Raw genomic sequence first — 25,101 nt, 5'->3', positions numbered from 1 at the left:
TGCTTATTTATACACTAGACTAGTCTGTGGATGAATATTAATTTTCATGTTAGAATACATTTAGAAATACATTTGAGGATTACATATGTTTTTCTGCTTTCTCATTGGAGTATGGCTTCTAGTAGCATGGAAGTTGTTTTCTTTTTCTTTCTTTTTTTTATGGAATAAAATATTGTGGGAGTTATTTTTTACATATGTCCATCGTGTATGTGCTGTGACATTGGAGGCCAGAAGAGGTCATCTGATACCCTGGAACTGGAGTTACAGCGAGCTACCACGTGGGTGCTAGGACAACACAGGTCCTCTGTAAGAGCAGCCAGTCCTCTTAACTGTTGACCCATTTCTCCAGCCCCCTCCCTTTGCTTGCTTTTGGTTTTAAGTGATTTCCCTAAACTGAGGAAATTGGCACTCTACAGTGTATGCCATAGGTTGTCACAGTAACCCTGCCACTGCTCACAAGGCAGAACATAAATTCAGTTTTTCTTGTTAGTGCTCAGCTGTTAAAAAGTAAGACCTGTTTTCCTTGTGGAATTGGAATTGCTTTTACCAAACAGAAACATTTTTCCAAGTAAGAAACAGTGATCTTAAAGTAAATCCAGTCTCATGATCCCTTGGTAGTTTCCTGTTATTACCTGAAATGCACCTTTGTTATGGTTCAGCTGGTTCTTGGCCCCTTCCAGTATAAGGGAATACTTTTCTGTGTGTTAGGATTTGACAGTTGCTACTGTCATAGAGGCCTTGAAGGCTTCTGTGAAACTCTTGCCTTATGTTTGGGCTGGTGCTCTTTCCAGTAGTCTGTCTGGAGATAGAAGAACCTGTGAGGGGTTCACAGAGTAGAACTGAGCTACTTACTATTGACAGCTTCCCAGAGAAGACAGACAGACTGACCACATACTCAACATAGGCTTTGGGCTTCTCAGGAATTTTTCCTTTCCCTACCCTCTCCATCCCCAGACATGGTATCTGTGTGTAGCACTGGCTGTCCTGGAACTTGCTCTGTAGACACCAGGCTGGGATTGAACTCACAGATACCCTCCTGCCTCTCTGCCCCCTGAGATTAAAGGTGTGCACCACCACCACCCAACCCAATTTAGCTTTTTTAGATGTTTATTTTATGTATTTATATGCATTATGTGTGTGCCTGGTGCCCACACGAGTCAGGAGAGGATGTTGGATTCCTTAGAACTGGAGTGTAGATGGCTGTGAGGCACCATGTGGATGCTGGGAATGGAATCAGGATTCTCTACAAGAACAACGAGTCCTATTAACTTCTGAGCTATCTCTCCAACTCCAAGATTGTGTGTGTGTGTGTTTGTGTTTGTGCATACATGCACCTGCATGAGCATATGCACTTGAGTGCAGATACTCGAAGAGGCCAGAAGAGGATGTCAGTTCTTGCGGAACTAGAATAACAAATAGTTGTGAGCCACCTGATGTGGGCTCTGGGAACCAAACTCTGATCCTCTGCAGGAACAGCAAGTGATCTTAAGCACTGAGCCATTTCTCTAGCTCTTTCTCAGAAAAATTTAATGGAGATATTTTTCCTCATAAAAAAAAAAAAATTCTTTTATGTTTACAGTGATGGCTCACGATGTGTAATGCTTTTTCATGCATTGTCTTCAGCCAGCATTGTCTTAGGAATTACCTCTCATATTTCTATCTTCAGAATTTAGGTTTTTGATTCCCTTTTAAATTCTTGGGCTCTAGCGTTCTTAAGGACAGTTCAGCCCACTTTTTGAATTCTGGTATTTTTTTTCTTAATGGTGACACCCATGCTAGCTTTGCATATTCGTACATCTGGCTCATGTTTGCTATACTTGCTGATGATAAACTTAATATTCATAATTTTACACTTAGTCTGAGAAGATGAAAAATACAAACTATATAACAGCTTGTGATTTATTTGCCTCACTTTTCAAAAACAGATTTAGTTGTTCTCCTAAAGCTTTGGATAGGAAAGAACATTAGCATACTATCCCTAAACACTGTTATGAATCCTTAAAAAACATCTAAGTGCCTGCCAGTGATTGGAAGAGTTCAGTGCCATTCACTTACAGTGTTTAAGGTTGTGATTTGATGCTTATAGTAGTTGAAGCAAGTCATGCTCCTTTACAAACTCATAAGCTAGCCAATATCTTCGTCTTTGCCAGCTCCAGGTTCTCTCTGCTGTTTCTGTACTTTTGTGCATTATGTTAGGATAAGTCCAGAAGCTTGGCTTGGCACAGGGTTCCTAAAGTTAAATTCTGCAAACCTAGCCTGGGACATGATTATACGAACATGACTCTGTTGTATTTGGGATGTGTGTGTGTGTTCTTTTATTAAAGTGAATAACTTGGGATATTACCTTACAATGTATGGTAATATTCTCTTATAATCCAAATGAATATTCAAAACAATGGCTATCAAAAGCAGTGCCCCTGTCTTTTCATATACTAGAATGGTTGATCTGAGAGCATGTCTTGCCTAGTTTGGTTATCTGGTTGATGGCAGTTTATTGAGTGCTTGACATTGCATTAGTCATTGTTTTTCATCTAATGATAGTTATTTCTTAGAAGTCTTGCATGAAGAATTTAAATGTTTTATAAGAAAAGCTCATGGAGTTTTAGAATGATTGAAAAAATTCATCATTTATATTTACTAACTTGATGCTGATATCATTTAAGGTCTCGTTCAACCCTTGGGCACTCCAGATCTCACTGGAGCCAGGGTTCAAGTTCGCATACAGGGCGGCCACAGGAGCCTCGAAACCGCAGTAGGGTCTCTACTGTTATACAGCCCCTGAGGCAGAACGCAGCAGAAGTTGTGGACCTCACTGTTGATGAAGATGGTAAGTTGGAATTGTAGCTGTTGAATTATGAAGAGAATTTTATAAAACACCTGTAAAAATCCTTTTTTGGATCAACTTATTTATTTATTTATTTATTTATTATTTATTTATATAATATACTGCCTTCATACGTGTCTGCAGGCCAGAAGAGGCACCAGATCTCATTATAGATGGTTATGAGCCACCAGGTGGTTGCTGGGATTTGAACTCTAGAAAACTCTTTAAATATCTATTTAACTAGAATATATATATATATATATATATGTACATGTTGGGGTTTTAAAATACAGTTTTTATCTTTTAGTGACATTTTGGTTTGCTGTTGGAGTGTCATTTCATAAAAATTTTCTTTACTATGTGGTATACTTAATAAGAAGTTTGTTCTTAATGCTTGTTTCATTAATTTAGTAACGATTGTAGTAATATTAACTTGTCCGGGTATGGGCCTATAAACAACACATGGCACCCCATAACAGGGGAATTCTGAGTTCAGCCTAACTATGTATAGCAAAAGACTGTCTCAAAGGAAAAAATAAAGTTGCTAATTCAAATTAAAATATAACCTGTTTTTTAATCTGTTGTGAAATGCTAAAACTGATGTTTTGTGTCTTGTAGAACCTACTGTAGTACCAACCACTTCTGCTAGAATGGAATCACAAACTACTAGCGCTTCCATTAACAATACAAATCCATCTACCTCTGAGCAAGCCTCTGATACTACTTCAGCTGTGGCCAGCAGCCAGCCTTCCACAGTGTCAGAGACTTCAGCTACTCTTACAAGCAATAGTGCAGCCGGTTCTTCTGTGGGCGGTAAGTAAGATTGGGGTACCCTTCTCACAGTGTTGCCAAGAGTGTATTCTTATATGGTGAGGTACTTCATGTGAGCAAAGTGTTTCTTATCACAATTACATCATAATTTAATACTTGCATTTTATGTGTTGTATGTGATCAAAATATTTTAGCTCAACTAAGAGAACTTGAGGAAAACCAGGTGGCTGATAGTGAATTCATGGACAGCAGAGCAGCAGAGAAGGTACATAGTTGAACTTCATCAGGAGTTAAAACTTTTGTGCATCAAAGTTTTGTACATCAGAAAATCAGGAAAGTGAAACAGTCATTAGAATATAAGAAAAGATACTTGCAAGTCATGTCTGATAAGGGTTCTACTGCCCAGAACACATAAGGAATTCTAAAATAATAAAAACATAGCAAACTAATTTAAAAATAGAAAAAGAATTTGAACAGACACTTTCCAAAGGCCAATGAACAATTAGTCCCATGTAGAGATGCTCAGTATCACTGCTGATTAATGAAACAAGACTGAAAGCATGTTGAGCTATCTGGTTATTTTACACCTACACAGGTCTCCATAATTTAAAAAGAGCAAACAGAAGCAGAGTCACCAGAACTGGTCATAAATGGATATATTGGAACTCTAATGATGTAATGATAGAATGCTGAGTACAGCTGCTGAGTAAAAATACTGGCTGCTCTTCATCAAGTTAATTAGGGTTTCCACAAGGACCACCAGGTTTTCTTCTACACATATTCTGAAATTAGTTGAGATGGGGATGGGAGTTTTAATGCCTTCAGTGATGTCATTTTCTCTATTTTTGTTGTTGCCCCTTGTTTTCTGCCATCATAGCTAAGAAACATTGCCTAATCCAGGGTCACAAAGGATTTTTTTCTGTTTGTTTGGCTTGAGCTTAGAGCCTCATATATGTTGAGTGTGCTCTTTTTTCTTTTTTCATTCATTTATTTATTTGTTTGTTTATTTAGGTTGGGCACGCTTTTGAGACATTCTCTCTGTGTAGCCCAGTTCAAGCCCAGGCCTAGCCTTAAAATTTAGTTCTCCAGCCTCAAGTTGAGTGTGTTTTCTATCACTGAGTTACATACCCAGCATGAAGAGTTTCGTACTTTTGGCTCTGATCACATTTCTTATGTTTCAGTTAGCAGTTACATTACTGGCTTTCTCTCACTACCTTAAGGCAGCTTGATGTCTCTGGTGGACAGTGCTGCAGACAGAAAATTACTAACAGGGACACACACAATAGATGCTATAGCTCATAAATTGGCTATAGCACTATTTTTAATGAGAACACGTTATGTTCTGTAATACATTTTGTTTTTAATTCTGAGCAAACTGGAAAATTACTTAATGACTGGATTTAAAAGTCTTCGTTTTCTGGAAAACTAAAGACAGAAATGAGAACTATTCATGGAAAGATTTCCTATGGATATCTTTCAAATACCATGTTCTCTGAAAAGAAATATAGGTAGAAGCAAAATGAACTTTAATTTATTGAGTGCATATTCTTTCTTGGCACTTTATTTGGGTATTTATGTGATTTCTTTTTATTGAAAAAAAATTTTAATGTCTGAGTATTTTGCCTACATGTATGCCTGTCAACCACATGTTTACCTGGTACCCTTGGAAGCCAGAAAAGTCCTTTAGATCCCCCTGGAACTGGTGTTACAGACAGTTTTGAGCTGCTGTGTGGATGGTGGGAACCGGACCAGGGTCTCTTAACCTCTGAGCTCAAGCCCCTCTTATGTGATTTTTGTGTTACCATTTAATACTTAAAAATGCCTTGATATTGGCTTTGCATTTCCCATTTTATATATTATGAAATCCCAAAAGTTAAATGCTTTGATTTTTTTAAAACTCTTTTCTTCAAGGCTTTCGTCTCCGATGGAAGGAAGTTAAAGAGTAAAATACTCAGGCATGTGCACCTACGTGATGTTAGCCTTCGTAAAAGTGTTAGTGTGTCTATGCCTGCAGTTCTTTCCAAATGCCTGATCTGCTAACTGACTGCTCAGAGTTCCCGCTTTGTGTTCTGTTCTCAGCCTTAACCTTATGTTCTCTTTGTCTTCGGGTCTTTACTAGTTTCATTTTCTTGTACACGTACAGGTGCTCCTGTGGCATCTGTGTGTACTTAATGTGGGTTGTTTCCATTCTACGTTCTTTCTTATTAAAAATATTTATTGTGTGTTTGTGTGTATGCACACATACACCATGGTGAGCATGGAGGTCATAGGGCAACTTGGAGAAGTCAGTTCTTTCTTCAATATGGTGACCAGGGATTAAACCTCAGACTCAGTGGCAAATGCTTTCATTCATTGACCCCTGTTTCTGTAATGTGTTTCAGACTTCTTTCAGGGTGACTAGACATGCGCTGTACATCTGGTGACAATCGTCTTGTGCCTCTTCTTCCCATGCCTTTCCTTGGCCCTCCTGTTTCATAATTGCAGCTGTTTTCACGTGTCACAGGAAGCTGACTGTCATTCTGTGCTTTTACACCATTGTCCCCCCCCCTTTTTTTTTTAAATTTTATTTATTTATTTTGTGTGTATGAATCCTCTACCTGTATGTGTGCCTACATGCCAGAAGAGGGCAGTAGAGGGTATAGATGGTTGTAAGCCACGGTGTGGTTGCTGGAAATTGAACTCAGGACCTCTGAAAGAACAAACAGTGCTTTTAACCATTGCATTGTCCTTGTTTTAAAGTTTGTATCCAACCATCCTTGGACATCTCCCCTGGACCATTCAGGAGTTCAAACGCATACTTAAAACAGCTCATTTTTGTAGCCTGTGTATATGCTTAAATTATGCTTCCCATACTGCTGTATCTGTATGTTCAGCAAACAGTCATTCAGTTGATATTCTGTTGTTTTTTTTTTTTGTTTTTTGTTTTTTTTTTTAATTCATTGATTGATTTTAGTAAAATCAATCTGTATGTATGTATGCCTGCAGGCCGGAAGAGGGCAGCAGATTCTATTATAGATGGTTTTGAGTTACCATGTGGTTGCTGGAAATTGAACTCAGGACGTCTGGAACTGCATCCAGTGCTTTTAACCACTGAGCCACCTCTCCAGCCCGGAGTTGAAACTCAGTGTTATCAGGTGTTTTTCTCCCAATGTAATCTCCATTCTAATGGATTCTATAGGTGTATATGTGTCCCCTCCACAAATACACATAGTAAAAATAATAGTAATAATAATGATAGCTATTATAAAAATAGAAAACCAAAATGATCAGCCCCATCTATGGACCTCACTCCCATTGACCTCTGCAGTTTCTGTTCACTGTACAATAGCAATTAATTAGAGTTTCATTAGTCTCATTTTGTTGTCTAAATGTTAGTCTGATCTGAGTTTGGACAGCAGAGGAAGTAAAAGCATTGTCAGATAGTGGTCCAGTCACATGCCCCCTGAGCTGGCTGCTTTAAGTACAGTTGACTGTACCCAGCAGTCTGCAGTGTGCCAAAGTGGTATTACTGGCTCAAAGGATTCAGAAGATCATTTTCTTTGTAGCACAGAGAGGAAGAATTCATATATTTTTGAAACTTGTTTGGTAACAAATATTAAGAAAAGATAATGTCTTGTCAGATTATACATGGTGGTACATGTACACCCCCTGAAGAATTTATATTTTCAGAAAAACAGTGGAAATGCTCTACAACATTGCACTGTGTTTTAAAAGCATGTGGTACCATCACATTCTTTTTTATTTTAAAAATTATGTCAGTTGATTTTGTGTGTGTGTGTGGTTCAGAAGACAAATTGAGGTAGTCATTTCTCTTCTTGGATCATGTAGGTCCCAGGGATCTAACTCAGGTGGGCAGACTCAGCAGCAAGCCCCTTACTCCACTGATCAATCTCACCTGCCACATTAGATTCTTACTTACAGATTGATACACAGTACTTATTTTTGCACAGTGGTATTTGATCATTCTTTGTTTCTATTTCAAGATGACTCGAGGAGAACTGCATCTAGTGCTGTCCCAGAAACTGGCCCTCCTGCAATGCCAAGGCTACCTTCTTGCTGCCCCCAGCACTCACCCTGTGGAGGGACATCACAGAGCCACCATGCGTTAGCACATCCACACTCGAGTTGTTTTCAGCAGCATGGCCACCATTTTCAGCATCATCACCACCACCACCATACTCCCCACCCAGCCGTCCCAGTTTCTCCTTCCTTCAGTGACCCTGCTTGCCCTGTGGAAAGACCTCCTCAAGTACAGGCGCCTTGTGGAGCAAATAGCAGCTCTGGTTCCAACTACCATGACCAGGTGTGTGTTTTACAAGTCACTTCCTTTCTTCTCCCTTTCCCACTTTCCTTCCTCTTTTTACTCCTGTTGCCTTCAGAAAGAAGTGAAAAACCCCAATGCTGAATTTTCGTGTATGTGTTGCCAAAATAAGCATGTCTATAAACTAAGCCATATTTTTGAGTGCAAAAAGCGCTTGATTTAGTGAGCTGTGAATTTTTATTATTATTATTTTATTTTTTACAATTTATTCACTTTATATCCCAATTGTAGCCCCTTCCCTCATCTCCTCCTGGTCCCACCAAGCTGTGAATTTTTTAAATTAAATCTTGGTTTACAGAAAGTTTAAATTATTGCAAATAAAAGAAACAAGGCTATAGAAAAGTAGACATGATACTCATTGTAAATTTTACTTTTTTGGGCCATGGGGCACCTGCTGCCAAGCCTGACCTGAGTTTAGTCCTTGGAACCCACGTAGTGAAAAGAGAGCAGATTCCTAGAAGTTGTTCTTTGACTTACACATTCATGAGCGTTTAGACACACACACAAGATACAGTTTCAGGGAAGTAGTGTCATGTGGCTAAACAAAGACAAAATAGAGCCGAGAGAGGCTGCCTTTCTGTGCCTCCTGACCTTTTCTAAAGCACTCAGTTTTGCCTTTTAAATTTTGCTGGCTGTCTCTTTTGGGTTCTGACCACTCAAAAATAATAGAGAGGTCTTTTTAAAAGATAAAGCTAATTACTACCATCGGGTGGAAATTTGAAAAGGGTTGCTTTAATATACGGCCAAGATTTCAGATGCTTTGCTTCTAGTAACAGTTTGAGGGTATGGAGTGGTTGTGGGAAGCCATTGTGCTTCTGAGGCAGGAGGTGTGTGGAAGGCCCTGGCATAAAGGAAAGCTTCCCGTTGCTGCCAGTGGGAGTCGAAAGGAGAGTAGGCTTCCCTGGAGTTTAAGGCAATCAAGGTGGCTCCACCAGCCCCCTCATTCACGAGAGAGCTGCCAACAAATGAATTTATCACATAGTGTTTTTTTGTTGAGTTGTTAAATTATACAGTTGGCTAAGAAATAACCCCAGCACTCGGGACACAGAAGCAGACAAATCTCTGAGTTTGAGACCAGCCTGGTCTATATAGTGAGTTTGAGGACACCTGGGGCTACACAGAGAAGCCCTGTCTTAAAAAAGGGGGGAGGGGGAAAGGAGGAGGAAGAGAAAGAGAAGGACAATGAGGGATATGGGGAGGGAGGGAGAACCCCAGTATTCAGAGGCAGAGGCAGGTGGATCTCTGTGAGTTCCAGGGAAGCCTGATCCACGTAGCAAGTTCCGAGATAGCTAGGAATACATAATGAGAGCTTGACTCAAAAAAAGAGAAAAAAGAAAGGTACAGGAGAGATTGAGTTATATAAACAATGTTTCCTTTTGGCTGGAGTCAGTAGGTGAACTGTCTTTGGCAGTTCTGTTCACCTTAAAACGGTGGTTCTCAACCTGTGGGTCATAACCCCTGGGGGAGGAGGTTGGATGGTCCTTTTACAGGGGTCACATAAGATCAGAAGAAAACAAGGTATTTACATTGCAATTCTTAACAGAAAAGTTGCAGTTATAGAGTAGCAATGAAAATAAGTTTACGGTTGGTCACCACAGCCTAAGGAGCAACATAAAGTGTGGCAGCAGTAGGAAGGCTCAGAACCACTGCTTTAAAGGAAAGGTTGGCTTAGCTCATAGTTGTCTTGTAGATAAGAGATTGATGCTAACGGGGATGAGTCCCAGGAAGTGCCCTCTCTGCCTCCCCAGGGCTGAGGTTATAGGTGTGCACTCAAGTCCTGCTGAACCATCTTCCTAGCCACATGTGACTCGTTGGATGTAAGATCTCTGTGTAGGCTGGGCTGGGCTTGCTGCTCTTACTTGAGTGACAGGAATACCAGCTATACCCGGCCAGATCTTATTACTTTCTTTTGAAAGCTACAATTGTACTGAACCTAACTGGAAGACACTGTGTTTAAAATCATTAACAACAACAACAACAAAAAACAAAAGGAAGCAATTCTTGCTTTATAATCTGCTTTAGAATAAGATCTGTGTATTAGGATTTTCCATAGCTAGCACATAGTTGTGTAATTCCTCTCTATGGTAATTTGATATATGTATATAATGTGTGATGATTAAGAGAATAACCTTCATGTCCATCACAAACGGTTATTTCCATTTAGGGAACATGAAGACTCTTGTAAAGATGTATTTATTTTATGTATATGAGTATTTTATCTCTGTATGCCAGAAGAGGGAATCAGATCATAGATGGTTGTGAGCCACCATGTGGTTGTTGGGAATTGAACTCAGGCCCTCTGGAAGAGCAGCCAGTGCTCTTAACCTGAGCATTGCTCCAGCCCCACACAAAGACTCTTGTAATTATTCTGATATACTCAGTGCTCTTGGCTGTAGTTACCCTACTATATATGTTGAACTTTTGAAATCACATGTTTTGAGGGGAGAAAATGTTAAAAACTCTTTCTAATTCACTATGTAGATCAAGCTGGCCTCTAACAAAGATCCTCCTGCCTCTGCTTCCCAAGTATAGGTCTTAAAGCTGTGTGCCATAATGTCCTGCTCTTTTTTCCTCCCACTGTTAGAGTTTTAGTTGAGGGTTTGTTATAAAATAATGTAGAAATTTTTGAGTCAGGTTTTTACTAGAATTCTAATATTTTCAGCGTGTGATAGCATACCGTCCCTAGAGTCCTGGTTAGAATTTCAAAGTAAAACAGGTGTGCTTCCAAACTTTCTGTTCTCAGTCGTACGTAATATAAGAGAAATAAATCTTTAAATTTTTTTCAAGTTATTTTATGTCTATGTGTATATTCCTGCTTCTCTCTATTTGCCACATTCACTCCAGAAAAGGGCATCAGATTCCCGGAAACTGAAGTTTCAGGCATTTGTGAGCTACCTACTTTGGGTGCTTGGAATTGAACCTGGGTCTTCTGCAAAAGCATCAAGTGTTTTTAACCATCAAGTGTTTTTCCAGCCTGGAAACCTAAATTTGATAGTAACATATTAGTTAAATATTTATCTTGTATCTCATACTTAGTTTTTGGGGGAGGAGGGGAACTGACATGGTTTTTCTGTGTAACAGCCCCAGCTGTCCTAGAACTCTTTGTAGACCAGGCTGGCCTTGAGCTCACAGAGCTCTACCTGCCTCTGTTTCTGCAGAGCTGAGATTAAAGGCATGCACTACCATGCCTGGCAAAGTTTAAGCCAATATTTTCTTAGTGTTTGATTTTTGTCATACAAAGAATTGTCATTTCCAAAATCATTTGAAGTTCTTTTCCTAGAGAACTCTAAGGATATTTTTGTCATGTGACAAGAAATGATGTTTTCATGAAACTTTAGAAAGGTAAATGCTAATTGTTCTTTACCCAGCAGGCATTGCCAGTCGATCTGAGCAGCAGTGCTCTCAGGACTCATGGCAGTGGGGGTTTCCATGGTGCATCTGCCTTTGACCCCTGCTGCCCTGTCTCTTCTTCCCGGACTGCAGTCTTTGGCCATCAGGCGGCTGCTGCTGCCCCAGCTCAGCCGTTATCAATAGATGGCTATGGCTCCAGCATGGTTGCCCAGCCCCAGCCCCAGCCCCCTCCACAGCCTTCTCTCTCATCATGTCGGCATTACATGCCACCTCCTTGTAAGTATGAATTTAACAGGCAAAGAACATAAAGGGAGCTTTGTGATTTCCCCATGGAATTGCAATAATCCTAGTTCATAAGTTTTATTCCACTTAAGAAAAGGATTTATTTTTTTCCATACAACTGTCCGTGAAACTGAGATGTATTGAGTGGCACCTTGTGTTTCTCTATTTTTAGCCTTGGCTGTCCTGGAACTTACTGTATGGACCAGGCTGGTCCTGAACTCACAGAGATCCACCTGCCTCTCCCTCCCAAGTGCTGGGATTAAAGGCATTTGGAATCTGGTATTCTTAAGCAAGGAAGTTTTAAGAAATTAGGCTTTATTTAGTTTTTAGGAGTAACTGAAGAAATGTGAAAGTTTGTAGCATTTTTAGGTACAGTAAAAAAAAAATTTCAAGAGTTCTCAAATTTTATTTAAAGAATTCCAAGTTAACTGAGACATAAGAGAGAGGGCTGTAACAGAAGAACTTGCTATTTGGGAAAAGAGTTGTATACTCATTTGATCATTTGATTTGGACAACTGCAACATAACCAAGCATAGCAGCTATAATGAAACTGAAATCTATTAGATTGCTTTAAATTAAATATCCTTGGGCTATGTAACATAGTACTGTCACTCTCAGTTCAGCAGGGGCCTGGATTCTGATTGAGGTCTTGGACCTGAGAATAGGGGTTCTGTTTCTCTTCAGGGTCATCTAGAGCACTTTAGGGTGAGGCCTGAGTGTGCTAAGCCAGGAAAAAGTTTTTCAGAGTGTTGCAATTTAGCTCTTTGAGCATGAGATCGCTGGTGGCATTCTAAAGCATAGGGCGAAATCAAAGTGTTACAGGTCTTGGTCACGCTGCTGTGGCAAGCATAGCAGGGGTGCTGGCTAAAGGCCATGCCTGGTTGGCTTGCAGCTAACACACAAGCCTGGCAAGGCCCAGGCACATTGGGTTGGAGGGCAGGCCCTGTGAGGCGAGGCCCAGTGGAGGAAAATGATAAATCTCAGATGGTCTTGAATTGATAAAACTTCTGTAAAATCAAGGGCAATATAAATTCTGGGCAGAGGAAGGGATTTCGAGGGTGAATGTGTTTGATTTCCTAGGATCGGAGGTTAGGGATACTTAATGGTCCTATGCCAAGAAGGAAAATACAGTACTTTATTATCCTGTGGGGGCCATGGATCTCCAAGTACAATTGACTAAGATACTTAGCATTTCTAGGAATTCCTAGATGCTTGCTGGAGCAGTTTCCTTATCAGGGAAGGGTCTGGCCTGTAAACTCTTGAGGGCTAGGTGACACTCCTTAGCTCCATACAAGAGCTGGGGTCACCCAGATCAGGGGACACTTTTAAAACCCAGCTGAGAAAAGGGAGTCTAGCATTATAGACTGAGTGTAAATAATTAGCTATATGGAGACTTCAACCTTATCCAGCAGAGCCTCATACAGGACTTTGAGTCTTGGCTAATTATAAAAATGGAAGCCTAACAAGTAAACTTATGCTGAGAGTAAGCCGCTGAGTTAGAAGGAAAAAGTATTGTATTCAATTCCCAGCAAGCATGTGGTGGCCTACAACCATCTGAGCTTGTGTGTTGTGTATGTGTCTGTGTGCGCATGCACATGAAAGAGTGAGAAGGGGAGTAGCACAGAGGGCTGGTACCTCTTTAACAGTTTTTGTCAGGGGCTTTTCCAGAAATCTTGGTATAGTCTCATAATAGGATGTTGTAAATTGTAGCATTGTGAATGAAGTAGAGCCATATGTATTGACTGGAAGCACTTTTCTTGCAGATGCTTCCTTGACAAGACCACTGCACCATCAAGCCACAGCTTGCCCTCACTCTCATGGAAACGCCCCTCCTCAGACTCAGCCTCCCCCTCAAGTGGATTATGTTATTCCGCATCCTGTACATGCTTTCCATTCTCAGATATCTTCTCATGCAGCATCTCACCCTGTGGCGCCTCCGCCTCCAACTCACTTAGGCAGTACTGCTGCACCCATCCCTCAGCATCTTCCTCCTGCTCACCAGCCAATTTCACACCATATTCCAGCCCCAGCCCCTCCAGCCCAGAGGCTGCACCCTCATGAAGTGATGCAGAGGATGGAAGTTCAGAGGAGACGGATGATGCAACATCCAACGTAGGTCTCATGGTTTTAAGGACATTGTGTTGTTTTTCTTCATGTTCCAGTGGTCTTTCAAGTATACAGTCTTTTATGTTTCGAATCTAGGTTTCACTGTGTAGACCAGACTGGACTTGAATTTATAATCATCCTGCCTTATCCACATGTGCTAAGGTGACAGATATATACCATCATACTTTGTGGGGAAATGAAATAGTAAAACAAAGCAATGTAAGTGTAGAACTTCTTCAGCTCACTAGGAAATTAACTTCTCTTTTCCATGCTGAACATTGACATCATTGCCTTGCACGTAAGAGACAAGGTTCTACCACTGCCTGAGCTATATCCCCAGCTGGGGAGTTACCAACTATAACATAATCTTATTGTGTCCTATCTGAGATGAGTGTCTTCAAGCTAATAGGTCTCTTTGTTTTTTTCATAAAGATTGATGTCAACCTTGATACTGAAGAACAAGATTGAAAGATGTCCAAGATATGATTTGAAAGAATAGTAATAGAAATTTCAGAAATTGGCACATGGGTTGGGTTGTAGCTCAGTTGGTTAGGACACTGCCTAGCATGCATGAAGCCCTGGATTTAGTACTCTACATTGCATAAGGACCAGACATGGGGCCATACTCGGAAGGTAGAAAGTAGAGGAAGGTCAGAAGTTCAAGACCAGCCTGGACCACATGCGATCCAGTCTTAATAAAGTCTTATTAACCTTCTAATAGTGTAGTCCCTCCCCTCAAAAAGATTTATAATAAGAATAAGTAAACTTTTTTGCTTGACAGTTCAGGACTTGATACTCACAATGATCTGAATTTTGAATTATCAGAACAGTGGGTTGTTGGTCCAACTCACTGTTCATTTCTGTAAGTTTAGTTTTATTAGAAAACAGCTGAGTTTTCTCATTCACATATTGTCTGAAATTTTTGGCACAGCAAAACCTACCTGGTTAGTGTTTTCATAGATCATATGACTATAGATATGATATGTTTAATGGTTAGCCCTTATGTAAAATATCTGTGAAGCCAGCAGGATGTCTTGGTGAGTAAAGCTGCTTGCTGCCAAGCCTGACAACCTGAGCTCGATCCCCAGGGATACGTGGGGAAACAAGAAAACTGATTCCTGCAAACTGTCCTCTGACCTGTCTTTAAAGACAAGAAACAAGCCCTGATGGTCTTATTAAAGTGATTGAATTTGTAGCCAAGTGTGGTGGCACATGCTTTTAATCTCAGCACTTGGGAGGCAGGGGCAGGTCCTCTGACTTCAGGGCTGCCCAGAGAAACCCTGTCTTGAAAAGACAGCAACAACAACAAAAGATTGAAGTTTTTAGTGACTGTAGCAAAAGAAAAATTTCCAGTATCCTACTTTATATGTTTATGTGAAGTATCTCGATGGCTTGTACACACATTTTTTTATTTTAGTTGTTCAACTTTTTAAAGTTTTATTTACATTTTGCTGTTCTCCTAATTAAAATATGTACCGGAGAAGTTTCAAGGTAATTCTCAGATTACCTTTCTTGTGGAGTGATTTTTGTTGTTGTGTTTTGGCTTTGAGGCAGGGTCTCATGATGTCAACCAGGCTAGCTCTGAACTTTAAAGAGACCCAGCTGCTTCTGCTTCTGGCTCTCAAGTGCTGCAATTAAAAGTTTGCACCTTTAATTGCCAGTTTCTGGGATGATATTTAAATTGGAAATGTTAGAATAAATGAGTAGTAAGTGTTTATAGAGAGTATCATGGTCTTATTTTTTTAAATAGTTTTATAATACACGTTTCTTAGTGTGAATTAATTTCATGATTATAGATTTTCATAATATAACATTTTTCTACATTAAGAAATAACCAATTATTCAATTATTTCCAGTGGTCTTTTTGTGTTCTGTGTTTCCAGGAGGGCACACGAACGCCCCCCCGCCTCATCCACATAGGATGCACCCAAACTATGGCCATGGGCATCATATTCATGTGCCTCAAACCATGTCCTCACACCCTCGCCAGGCTCCAGAGAGAACTGCCTGGTCAGTACCTTACTTATTTCAAACTGCTAAGCAGCGTCTGGGAAAACTGGGAAGGAATCATTGACAGTGGAGTGTATGCCACACAGAACAGCTGTGTGGAGAGAACCTCTGGGCTCTAAAACCTGGAATGAACAAGCAGAATTTTGAGTTCAGGGGTGGGTTCCACCTGAAGCAGGTAAAGAGCTATTGGTTTTGTTTGCTTTCGTGTCAGAATAAATGTGTGGACTGGGGATATTGTGGAATGATCAGCTCAGGTTAATTAGTGTAGCCATACAAAACTCAATATTGACCATTTTTCTATGATGACATTCACATCCCCTCTTTAAGCAGTTTTGAGTGTATATCTGTTGTTGCCAAGTCAGCACCAGGAGACACTGTAGAAACCCAGACTTAGTCCTGTTGAACTGAATGTCTGTTCTGTGACCACAGTCTTCATGTTCCCCGTGTGCCTTTCCTACCCACACTTTTCAGGTCTCTACAAGTGAGTTTGTCTTTGGCAAATTCTTGTATAGATGAGAGGACTAGAGCTTTTGTTTGTTTTCATGAGTGTCTGTCACTGAGGTCAGACTCATGTTATGACCCTGCTTGCCTGGCTCCTGTAGTCACCTCCCTGGCCTTGCTTATGTTTCCTCCACCACTGAAAAGACAATCTAGTGTGTGTTCTGGAGAAATGAAATGGGCTTGCATTGTGTTTTCTTTTTAATCTGCTTGCTGCAGTCATTGTAGCAAAGTGCAAAGTGGAATAAGGAAGAGGAGCGGTTTATGCCCTTTTTGCTCTGGCTTCTAGGCATTGAAGAGTTCTTAGGCGTAGAAGCTCTTCTAATTGTCACTGACACCAAGAACCCAGCAAACATAGGCCTGGGGAAGCGTGTGTCACCTTCAGATGAACCAACAAAGTCAGCTCTTTTTGGAGAGCCAGGTCCTTGGTCAGAAGGGACCCTGGGAACCACTTATTACCTGTCTTACTTTTGTGACAGAGTTGAAATGCTTTTCTGCTTATGCTCGCAAAATGAAGCTTTTTGAACATTTGTTTCTGAGATGTGCTTAAAATTATTAGTAAAATTTGGGGGCCTACGTTACATTTGCCTTAGTTTTCTAAATTAAGAACCTTCAGAGGATTTTTGAAATATGAGCCTATGCTTCCATTTGGAAAACAGAAAGTTAAACCTCTCTTGCTGTCTCTCAGGGAACTGGGGATTGAAGCCGGAGTGACTGCAGCTACCTACACGCCTGGCGCACTGCACCCTCACTTGGCCCATTACCATGCCCCACCTCGACTTCATCACCTGCAGTTAGGAGCGCTTCCTTTAATGGTAAAGTGGGGATTTGTAACATTCTGACACATCTGCCTTAAAAATAACTTTCCTATTGTATTAAAATATTTTGGTACGGATACAGCTGGGATACAGAGTTAATCAAATGTAACTGATAAGAAAAAAATAAAATTAAAAAAATATTTTGGTACAGTAGATGTTTTGCTAGAATTTAAGAACAATTCACTTAATTAGCTAGATGTGTTATATATTAGATATATTGAAATCTGAGTTTATAATTTTAATTATAAAATCTACTCAAGATGTACAAAATGCCGAGAAGTGGACTTCTCTGCACGTCAGGATGACCCTGATCTGCTGTCACTGAGATGCGTGCATTGATAGATTTGCCATCAGTGGATTGGATCTGCTTTGATGCCAATGTACTGTAGCTGCTTCTGATAGACAGATGCAGATATTCTTGTTACAGTTTTTTTTAAACCTAGGCAGCTTTGCAGAGGCTGGTCAGGAGCTGTCAAACAGCAGCAAACACTAGGGGTCCACCCAAGCTACTGGCTCCAGATACACAGGCTGGGCCAGCTTGCCCAGAGCATTTGCCCAACACTAATGAACCTCCTGAGCCCTTGTTCAACACCACAGGGGTTGGGGGGGGAAAGGACTGGGACTCGACAGCCACAGAAGAGTATTTTGTTGTTGCTGCTGTTGTTTTGTTTTAAGACTGTTTCTCTCTGTAGCTCTAGCTATCTTTGAACTCAGTATATAGACCAGACCTCAATCTCACAGAAATATGCCTGCCTCTGCCTCCCAGCTGAGATGTTCTGATTTTATGTATGCTTTCTGAGTGATCTGATTATCCTTGGAAAGGATGACCTCCTCAGTTATGGGAAAAGTAGATTTAGAGGTAGAAGAAGGAAACTCCTTTAAGTGTTGTGGTAGACGTCATAAAGGCTAGTAAGTACTGGCTAAAAGCACTGGCAGATGGCAAGAAAAGCACAGGACACAATGAGTAATACTTAGGCTGACTCCAAGTTTCTACCTTGGATTAAATGCTGTAGTGGCTTTCACTGTTTTAGAGAATATTAGATGGCCTGAGGAGAGGTTAGATGGAAGATTTTAGACCTACTGAATTTGAGATAGTTGTGTCCAGTAAGAAGTTAAGTTTTTGCTTTGGACTTCCAAAGACATCTGAGCTAAAGATATGTTTTTGACTTGACAAGATATCATGTAGTGCCAAGGCATCCAAGGAAGAGGAACAGATTTTCAAAGAGAATGTATAACTGACGAGGGTGAGTGGAGAGTAGAAATGGAGCATCCACGTGGCCCGAAAGCTGAGAAACATAGGTGGAGTCTGCCCATACACTCTGGTGGGAAGGTGTTGATATTGGAATGGTTTTGTCAGTGCTGTAACAGTGGTGAGAAATGGAGATGGTTACATTTTCCTTCCTTCCTTCCCTCTCTTTTCTCTTCCTAATCCCCTTCTTTTTTTGAGGCAGTAGAATTGAACTCAGTGTCATGTGCCTTCTAGGTAAACACTCTACCACCAAGATGCACTGGGAGCTGTTGGGGTACTTTTTAAGAAAAAATAGAACTTGCAGACAGTAAATATACAGTACTTGTAGCTTGCCTGTGAAGGCCAGAGCTGGTAGTAATTCCAGGATTAAGGGACATTGAGGTTTGGAGGAAAAAGAAATGTTTTGGCTCAACAGAAAGCCAATAGCAAGAATGACTTGTTCAGAGAAAGGAGTAGTTGTTTAAGTATGGACCAAGGTGTGGGAAACAGAGTAAATCTAAATAGGAGAAGGAGAAGTACCAGAGAAAGAAGGCAGAGAAAAGAGTCCGCATATGTGGAAGCAGAGTTGCTTTTTATGTTCCTTGGAGGAAGTTGTAACTCGCCTAGTGTGAACTTGGTTATAAGTAAAGTTGTAGATAATGTAATACTATGAAGATTAAGAGCTATTGCTTTTAGATAGTTTTTTTTTTTTTTTTCACATGTGACTTGTCAGTTTATACTAGGGAGTCTGCTAGACGTCTGTTTTGATTCAGCAGAGGCTGATAAAAATAATGCTGGAGGGGCTGGAGAAATGGCTCAGAGGTTAAGAACACTGGCTGCTCTTCCAGAGGTCCTGAGTTCAGTTCTCAGCGATCACATGATGGCTCAAAACCATCTATAGGGAGATCCAGTGTCCTTTTCTGGTACATAGGCACACGTGCAGGCAGAGTGCTATATCAATAATAAATAAATAAATAAATCTTTTTAAAAAGTAATGCTAGAGAGGGCTAGAAAGGTGGCTCAGTGGTTAAGAGCACTGGCTGCTCTTGCAGAGGTCCCAGGTTCAATACCAGCACCCACATGGCAGCTCACAGCTATCTGTAATTCCTATTCCAAGGGATCTGACTTTCTCACATACACAGGCAGAACACCAATGTACATAAAATAAAAATAAATAATTATCAATTAAAAATAAAGCTGGGGAAAGATTAAGACAATTAAAAATCAGGTTGAAGATTTATTTATAAATTGAAAATTATTTCTAAAGCTAGGGTGGCGATCTGTCTCCTTCATACATTCAGTTGACTTTCCATACCTGCTGCGGTCATGTTGCACAGTGGCTAGAAACGCAACCAACACAGAGGAAATTGAGTGCTGTAAGCTCCTAGTCTTGAACCTTGGTTTGTCTGTGTTTCTGTCTAATCCCAGATCTGATATCTGTTGATGATTTTTTTTCACAGTAAGCATGCAGCTGTAGCACTACCGTGCACACCTGAGCAAGGCTTACCTGGCATATATTTACTCCCCAGGCAAGACACAGCCATCATTGGGTATGATCCCTGGATGATGCTTAAGAACTGTTTTTGGAGGAACATTAAACATGAAAGAAAGCCTGTGCTGAAAGTGTCATGGGAGAAGCATGTCACTAAAAAAAAATGCAGGAATGCTAAGACAGAAGGCAGAGCCTGCTCAACCGCAGTGGGAGCACCAAGTCAGTTAGTGCCAGTTTCTCAGCGCACTGCACAGCCCTAAATGGCCATAAAGAACAAGTGTCCCCAGGGTAATAAGGAAGTTTAGCCTGTGGCCAGCTCACAGAAAATGGAATCTGAAATAGTCAGGATACACTGTACTAAACAACATTTTTTAAAAACCTGTTAAAATTAGATTTATTGACAGAGTCAAAACTCCATCCTTTATTTAATACTCAGAGGTTGACAGGATCTTATGAAAGGTTTAATTCTTTTTGTTTGTTTGCTAATACCAAGAGCATCCGCTTAGTACAGTTGAGTATATAACAGAATTTATTTATTTATTTGCTTGTGTTTTTTGTTTTTGTTATTAGTGGTGGGTTTTTGTTTTTTTGAGGCAGGGTTTCTCTGTGTAGCCCTAGCTCTCTATCTGTCCTGGAACTCACTCTGTAGACCAGGCTGGGCTCATACTCACAGAGATCTGCCTGCCTCTGCTTCCTGAGTGCTGGGAATGAAAAGTGTGAGCTACCATACTTGGCTTTTTTTTTTTTTTTTTTTTTTTTTTTTTAAGGACAACTGTATTTTACTCTATTGCTCAGGCTGACCTTGAAATTAGAGCTAGTCTCAAACCCCCTCAGTCCACCTCAGTCTTCTGAGTAACCAGGGCTGAGTATGTCTCACAACATCCAACTGTATGCAGAGTTCTTTCTATAAGTCATTTGTTATCTCATGAAACTGTTGTTTTTCTTGTTTCTTTTGACCATATTTTCAGACACGAGAGGTTATTTTTTTCTTTAGGGGAGCCTAACTGTCCCACTTAATAGAATGTTTGTTGGAGTCATGCTTGTCTTTTGAGCTGAGTTTATGAATTGAATGGGGGCTGAGCTGAGTTTATGAATTGAATGGGGGTTGAGTATCTTTAGTTTATCAAAACCCACAGATCTTCTTAATTGACTTCATCTATTTCTTATATTGCAAACAGGTCCCTGACATGGCAGGCTATCCTCACATCCGCTACATTTCCTCAGGACTTGATGGAACGTCATTCAGAGGTCCTTTCAGAGGCAATTTTGAGGTATGAAATAAAATAAACGAAGATATTTATCATGGTGATTTTAGTGAAGAGTGAATTTATTGTGTTTTCGTGGTTAAGTAGGATGGTTACTGTTGCTGGGAATCAGAAAGCAGTAAAATGTCTGAATTTCTGGTGTTGCCTCTGGGACTTACACAGAGATTTATGAACAGTATCTTAAGGTCAAAATTAACTAGTTAAAGGAATGTAAATGCAGCCTGCCAATGGTGGCACACACCTTTGGTCCTAGTACTTGAGAGGCAAAGGCAGGCTACTCTCACTAATGAGTTCCAGCATAGGTAGCACCACATAGTAAGAACACAGCGGGGGATGGAGAGGTGTTTCATCGCTGGCTGCTTTTCTAGAGGTTCCAGGTTCAATTCTCAGTACTTACACGATAGCTTACAATCATCTGTAACTCTGCTTCCAGGAGAGTCAATGCCTCTTCTGGCCTCCTCAGACACCAGATATGCGCATATCACACAAACCTATGACAGACAAGACACCCGTCCACATAAAGTAAAAAAATTTAAAACCTACAAAGTCAGTATGAACACCCAATAAAGAACTATTTGAATGTGATGGGAAATCATAGTTGTTTTCACTGAGCTCCATTGTTAGAGAAACAGTTTGGAGAAAGGAAAGCCAAGTGATTTGTGTATAAAGATCTTCTCGTTTGTGGTTGGTATGACTTAGATCTGGTCTTGTTTCTGTGATGTAATGGATGAAATTCAGCTTTTGCACCTGTGTGTGCATCCAGACTTCCCCAGTGCCATGTGGTCACATCCTGATTTACAAGGACAGTGCTGTGAGGCCAGCAGTTCTAGTGTTTCTATTGCAGGGTTTTGAGTATTTAAGTTTGTTGCATGTGTAGTTTTGACAGCACTCTTAAAGGAGTGGGCATTTTGGTTTTAACACTAGTTGTTGTTTACTTTCAGGAATTGATTCATCTGGAAGAAAGATTAGGAAATGTCAATCGTGGAGCCTCCCAGGGAACAATTGAAAGATGCACATATCCACATAAATATAAAAAGGTGAGGATTCAGTCCACAAAACTCCTAGATTATTAAGGAAATGCATGGAATTGAATGCTTTAGACCCTGGAATCTGTGAGTGGTTCCCATGGTGAAAAATTATCTGAAATGTATACTCTGAAATTTCTTCCCATAATCCCTGGTCTTCATTTTTAGATGGGAAGTCATACATTTCTTAGATATTCTTCGAGATACTTTTGTGCATTTTGTAATACTGTTATGATATTTCTTATGTATATGTTATTTCTTCTAGTTAGAAAGAGAGACCCACAAGGGGACATCTAGGAAGCTTCGTGTAGCACCTTTTATTTGCGTACAGGCTCTCAGCTCTTTGGTTCAGGTGATAAGGTGTTGCTGTATAGCCCAGGCTAGCCTTGCATTTGAGCTTCCTCTGCCTCAGTCTCTAGAGCTGCCGTTATAGGTGTGGCTGCCTTGCTGAACTCCCATCTTTTTAGTAGTTTGTACAAAATTCCATCAAACATTAATACAGTAGTTTTTTAAACTATCCTTTTATGCCTGATATGGCCACACCTGTAATCCCAGCAATAGAGAGACTGAGGCAAAGGATTGCCATGAGTTTGAGGCCAGCTTACAAAATATAACAAGAAACAACAATAACAAAAACAATGATAAAGGAAAAAAAAAACAGCTAAAACACACAGTCACCGTTGTTTTAGTTCTTCACTGTTGCTTAATTCATAATTCTCATAACTTTAACTTTTATGTGTAATGTTGTATATGGAAATTCAGAACTAGGAGTGTGAGATAAGCAGTTTCACAGTGAGCACATAGTGCTCAGTGCTGTACAGAGAACAATGAAATTGGAAGTTACTGTTGGGATTTTCATGTTTCCTAAGAGTGTCACTAACTTGTCTAAACTAAATGCTATAATAGGAATTAATTCATAAAGTTTGAAATGATCATTTGGAGACCAATGTACTTAACTATGTTGAAGTAGTAATTAACTATGTTGAAGCAGAGTATTTTCATCATGAATTAACAGTGGTGGGGTTAACCTGGAGAAGCTGTTACATTTTGACTGTGCCCATGCTGACTTCTAGGAGTTAGTAGTCACTTTAACTCATCTATTAATTCTTGGCAGTGTTATGTAGGAAATGAGTTGCTTATGAATATGTGGCCTTGTTTTGATATTGTTTTGTTTTAAACAAACACAGACTTTACTCAGTTGTTCAATAATGTCATCTCTGCTAATAAGGTAACAACTGATTGGTTCTCACAGAGGAAACTGCACTGCAAACAAGATGGGGAAGAAGGGACTGAGGAAGACACAGAGGAGAAATGTACTATCTGTTTGTCTATTTTAGAGGAAGGTGAAGATGTGAGGTAACTAGAGATTGCTTTCTTAAAATCCACTCTAGTAAATAGAAAGGACTGGATTATGGCTCAGTGTCCAAGTCTTGCCTAGTTGCACAGCCCTAGCTTTGTGCCTCAGCACCACAGATGGGAAATTGATTCACAGAGAGAGCAATAGGTCTTAAAAGTATGTATTTAAAAGTAAACTGGAAACCAAATAAATTGTATTGCTGATGTACCCTGTTGCCAGCTCTGTAGGCAAAAGAATAAAAAGATCAGAGTCTCCATGTAGACAACAGAAGCATGAAGGGCAGTGCATGTCCACTCTGGACTCCTAGAGGCTGGATGGGAACTTCAGTAGTAAAAAATTGTCTTCTGTAAATCTTTCAGGAACGAGATTTGGAGAGGATTTGGTATCTAGATTACAAAGGACCAAGATGCACCTCATTGACAGCACTTTTTTTCTCTTCATTTTTCTGAGTCAGGGTCTCCATATATAATCCTGGCTGGCCTCAGACTCATGGAGAGCCATTTTCCTCTGACTCCCTAGGTGCTGGGATTACAGGGATGTGCCCCTATGCCCAGCATAACCATATTTTCTTTTGTGATTTTTGTTTTTAAGCAGATGTTCTCATCCTAACCTAGTACTATCTGAAGGTATTTTCTTTGTATAATTGTTAAAATAATTATTTTGTTACCATCTTTATTTTTAAAATAAAAATATATCAAACATAACAGAACTTGGGCAGTAATTTTGTCTCTGTAAGGATATTTTTATCATACCTCTTCAAATAGTGGCTGAAAGAGAAGAAAGATTATTGATCACTATGTCATGTGATAAGGAATTTTTTTTTTAAGTTTTTAAAAACTGTTTTACCATTTCTCTTATGTGTATAAGGGCTTTGTGTGCTCGTAGGTTTGTACATGCAGGTATCTAAGGAGACCAGAAGAGGGCATTGGATTCCCTTGAACTGGGTGCTGTCAGGAGGAGCCTCCAGTGCTCCTTAATGGCAGCACTGTGGTTTTCTTTTTTTTAAATACACTGTTTCCAGTGAAGGTATGTAGCTTTTAAGTCAGTCTCTTTCCAGTGTTACTGAGAGCGTCCTGGAAGGAAGAGAACACTTCTAGGCATTATGTGTGGGAAATGTTACACTATTGGGATATGAATAGCAGCTTCTAATCATAAGTAGAAGTGGAAAGCTACTTAAGCAGCAACATCCAAACTACTCTTAAAATTTAGATTTAGTGTTACCTTGTCTTGTTTGGAGGCTTTATTTTTCAGTTTCTAATTGGCAATTTGTTGTGATATTATAAAGTGAACATTTCTCTCTAGCTCATCTACAAAGCAGTAGCATTTTGCTAAGTGGATGTGCTGATTAACCTATGAAATAGTATTCCTTTCCTCAGGCATGTGATTCAGCCTAACATTTAAAAAGCCGCAGGATTGAAGTAATGTTACATGTTACCGTGTTCATTAATTCTTACGGCATAGCTACTACTAGACCAGTCTCTAAATCTCTGAAAAGCAATTAAGGGATTATGTATTTCAAAGAATCTTTATAAGCATCATGATGATTTGATATTTAAAAGCGTTCGCAGCAAACTTTAATTTATAAAAAATAAAAAAGAATTAAAAATACAAAATGAATAATCTAATTAATAAAAAAATAAAATTTTAAAAAGAATTTTTAAAAAGTGTTTGCAGCATCATATGACAGGGTATTTTCATCTCCAGCACATTGTCCCCTCATGGACAAGACAGAACTAGAATAATTGCCAGTGTT

The 25,101-nt window shown here is 39.9% G+C and overlaps 1 protein-coding gene across 1 annotated transcript in view; it reads left to right on the top strand.

The window, feature by feature from the left end:
- Positions 1 to 25,101, top strand: part of Rnf111 (ring finger protein 111) — a 73,656-nt gene that overhangs the window by 46,285 nt on the left and 2,270 nt on the right. The window contains 11 exon segments of the mRNA XM_055598045.1: positions 2,664 to 2,827; positions 3,443 to 3,637; positions 7,579 to 7,898; positions 11,285 to 11,543; positions 13,313 to 13,661; positions 15,539 to 15,554; positions 15,556 to 15,665; positions 16,852 to 16,978; positions 20,880 to 20,972; positions 21,908 to 22,003; positions 23,244 to 23,347. Coding sequence (XP_055454020.1) covers positions 2,664 to 2,827; positions 3,443 to 3,637; positions 7,579 to 7,898; positions 11,285 to 11,543; positions 13,313 to 13,661; positions 15,539 to 15,554; positions 15,556 to 15,665; positions 16,852 to 16,978; positions 20,880 to 20,972; positions 21,908 to 22,003; positions 23,244 to 23,347 — 1,833 coding nt within the window.

This window comes from Psammomys obesus, unplaced genomic scaffold (assembly GCF_907164565.1).
Source record: "Psammomys obesus unplaced genomic scaffold, mPsaObe1.curated_primary_1811, whole genome shotgun sequence".
NCBI classification, from domain to species: domain Eukaryota; kingdom Metazoa; phylum Chordata; class Mammalia; order Rodentia; family Muridae; genus Psammomys; species Psammomys obesus.
This window is presented reverse-complemented; position numbering and strand designations above follow the sequence as displayed.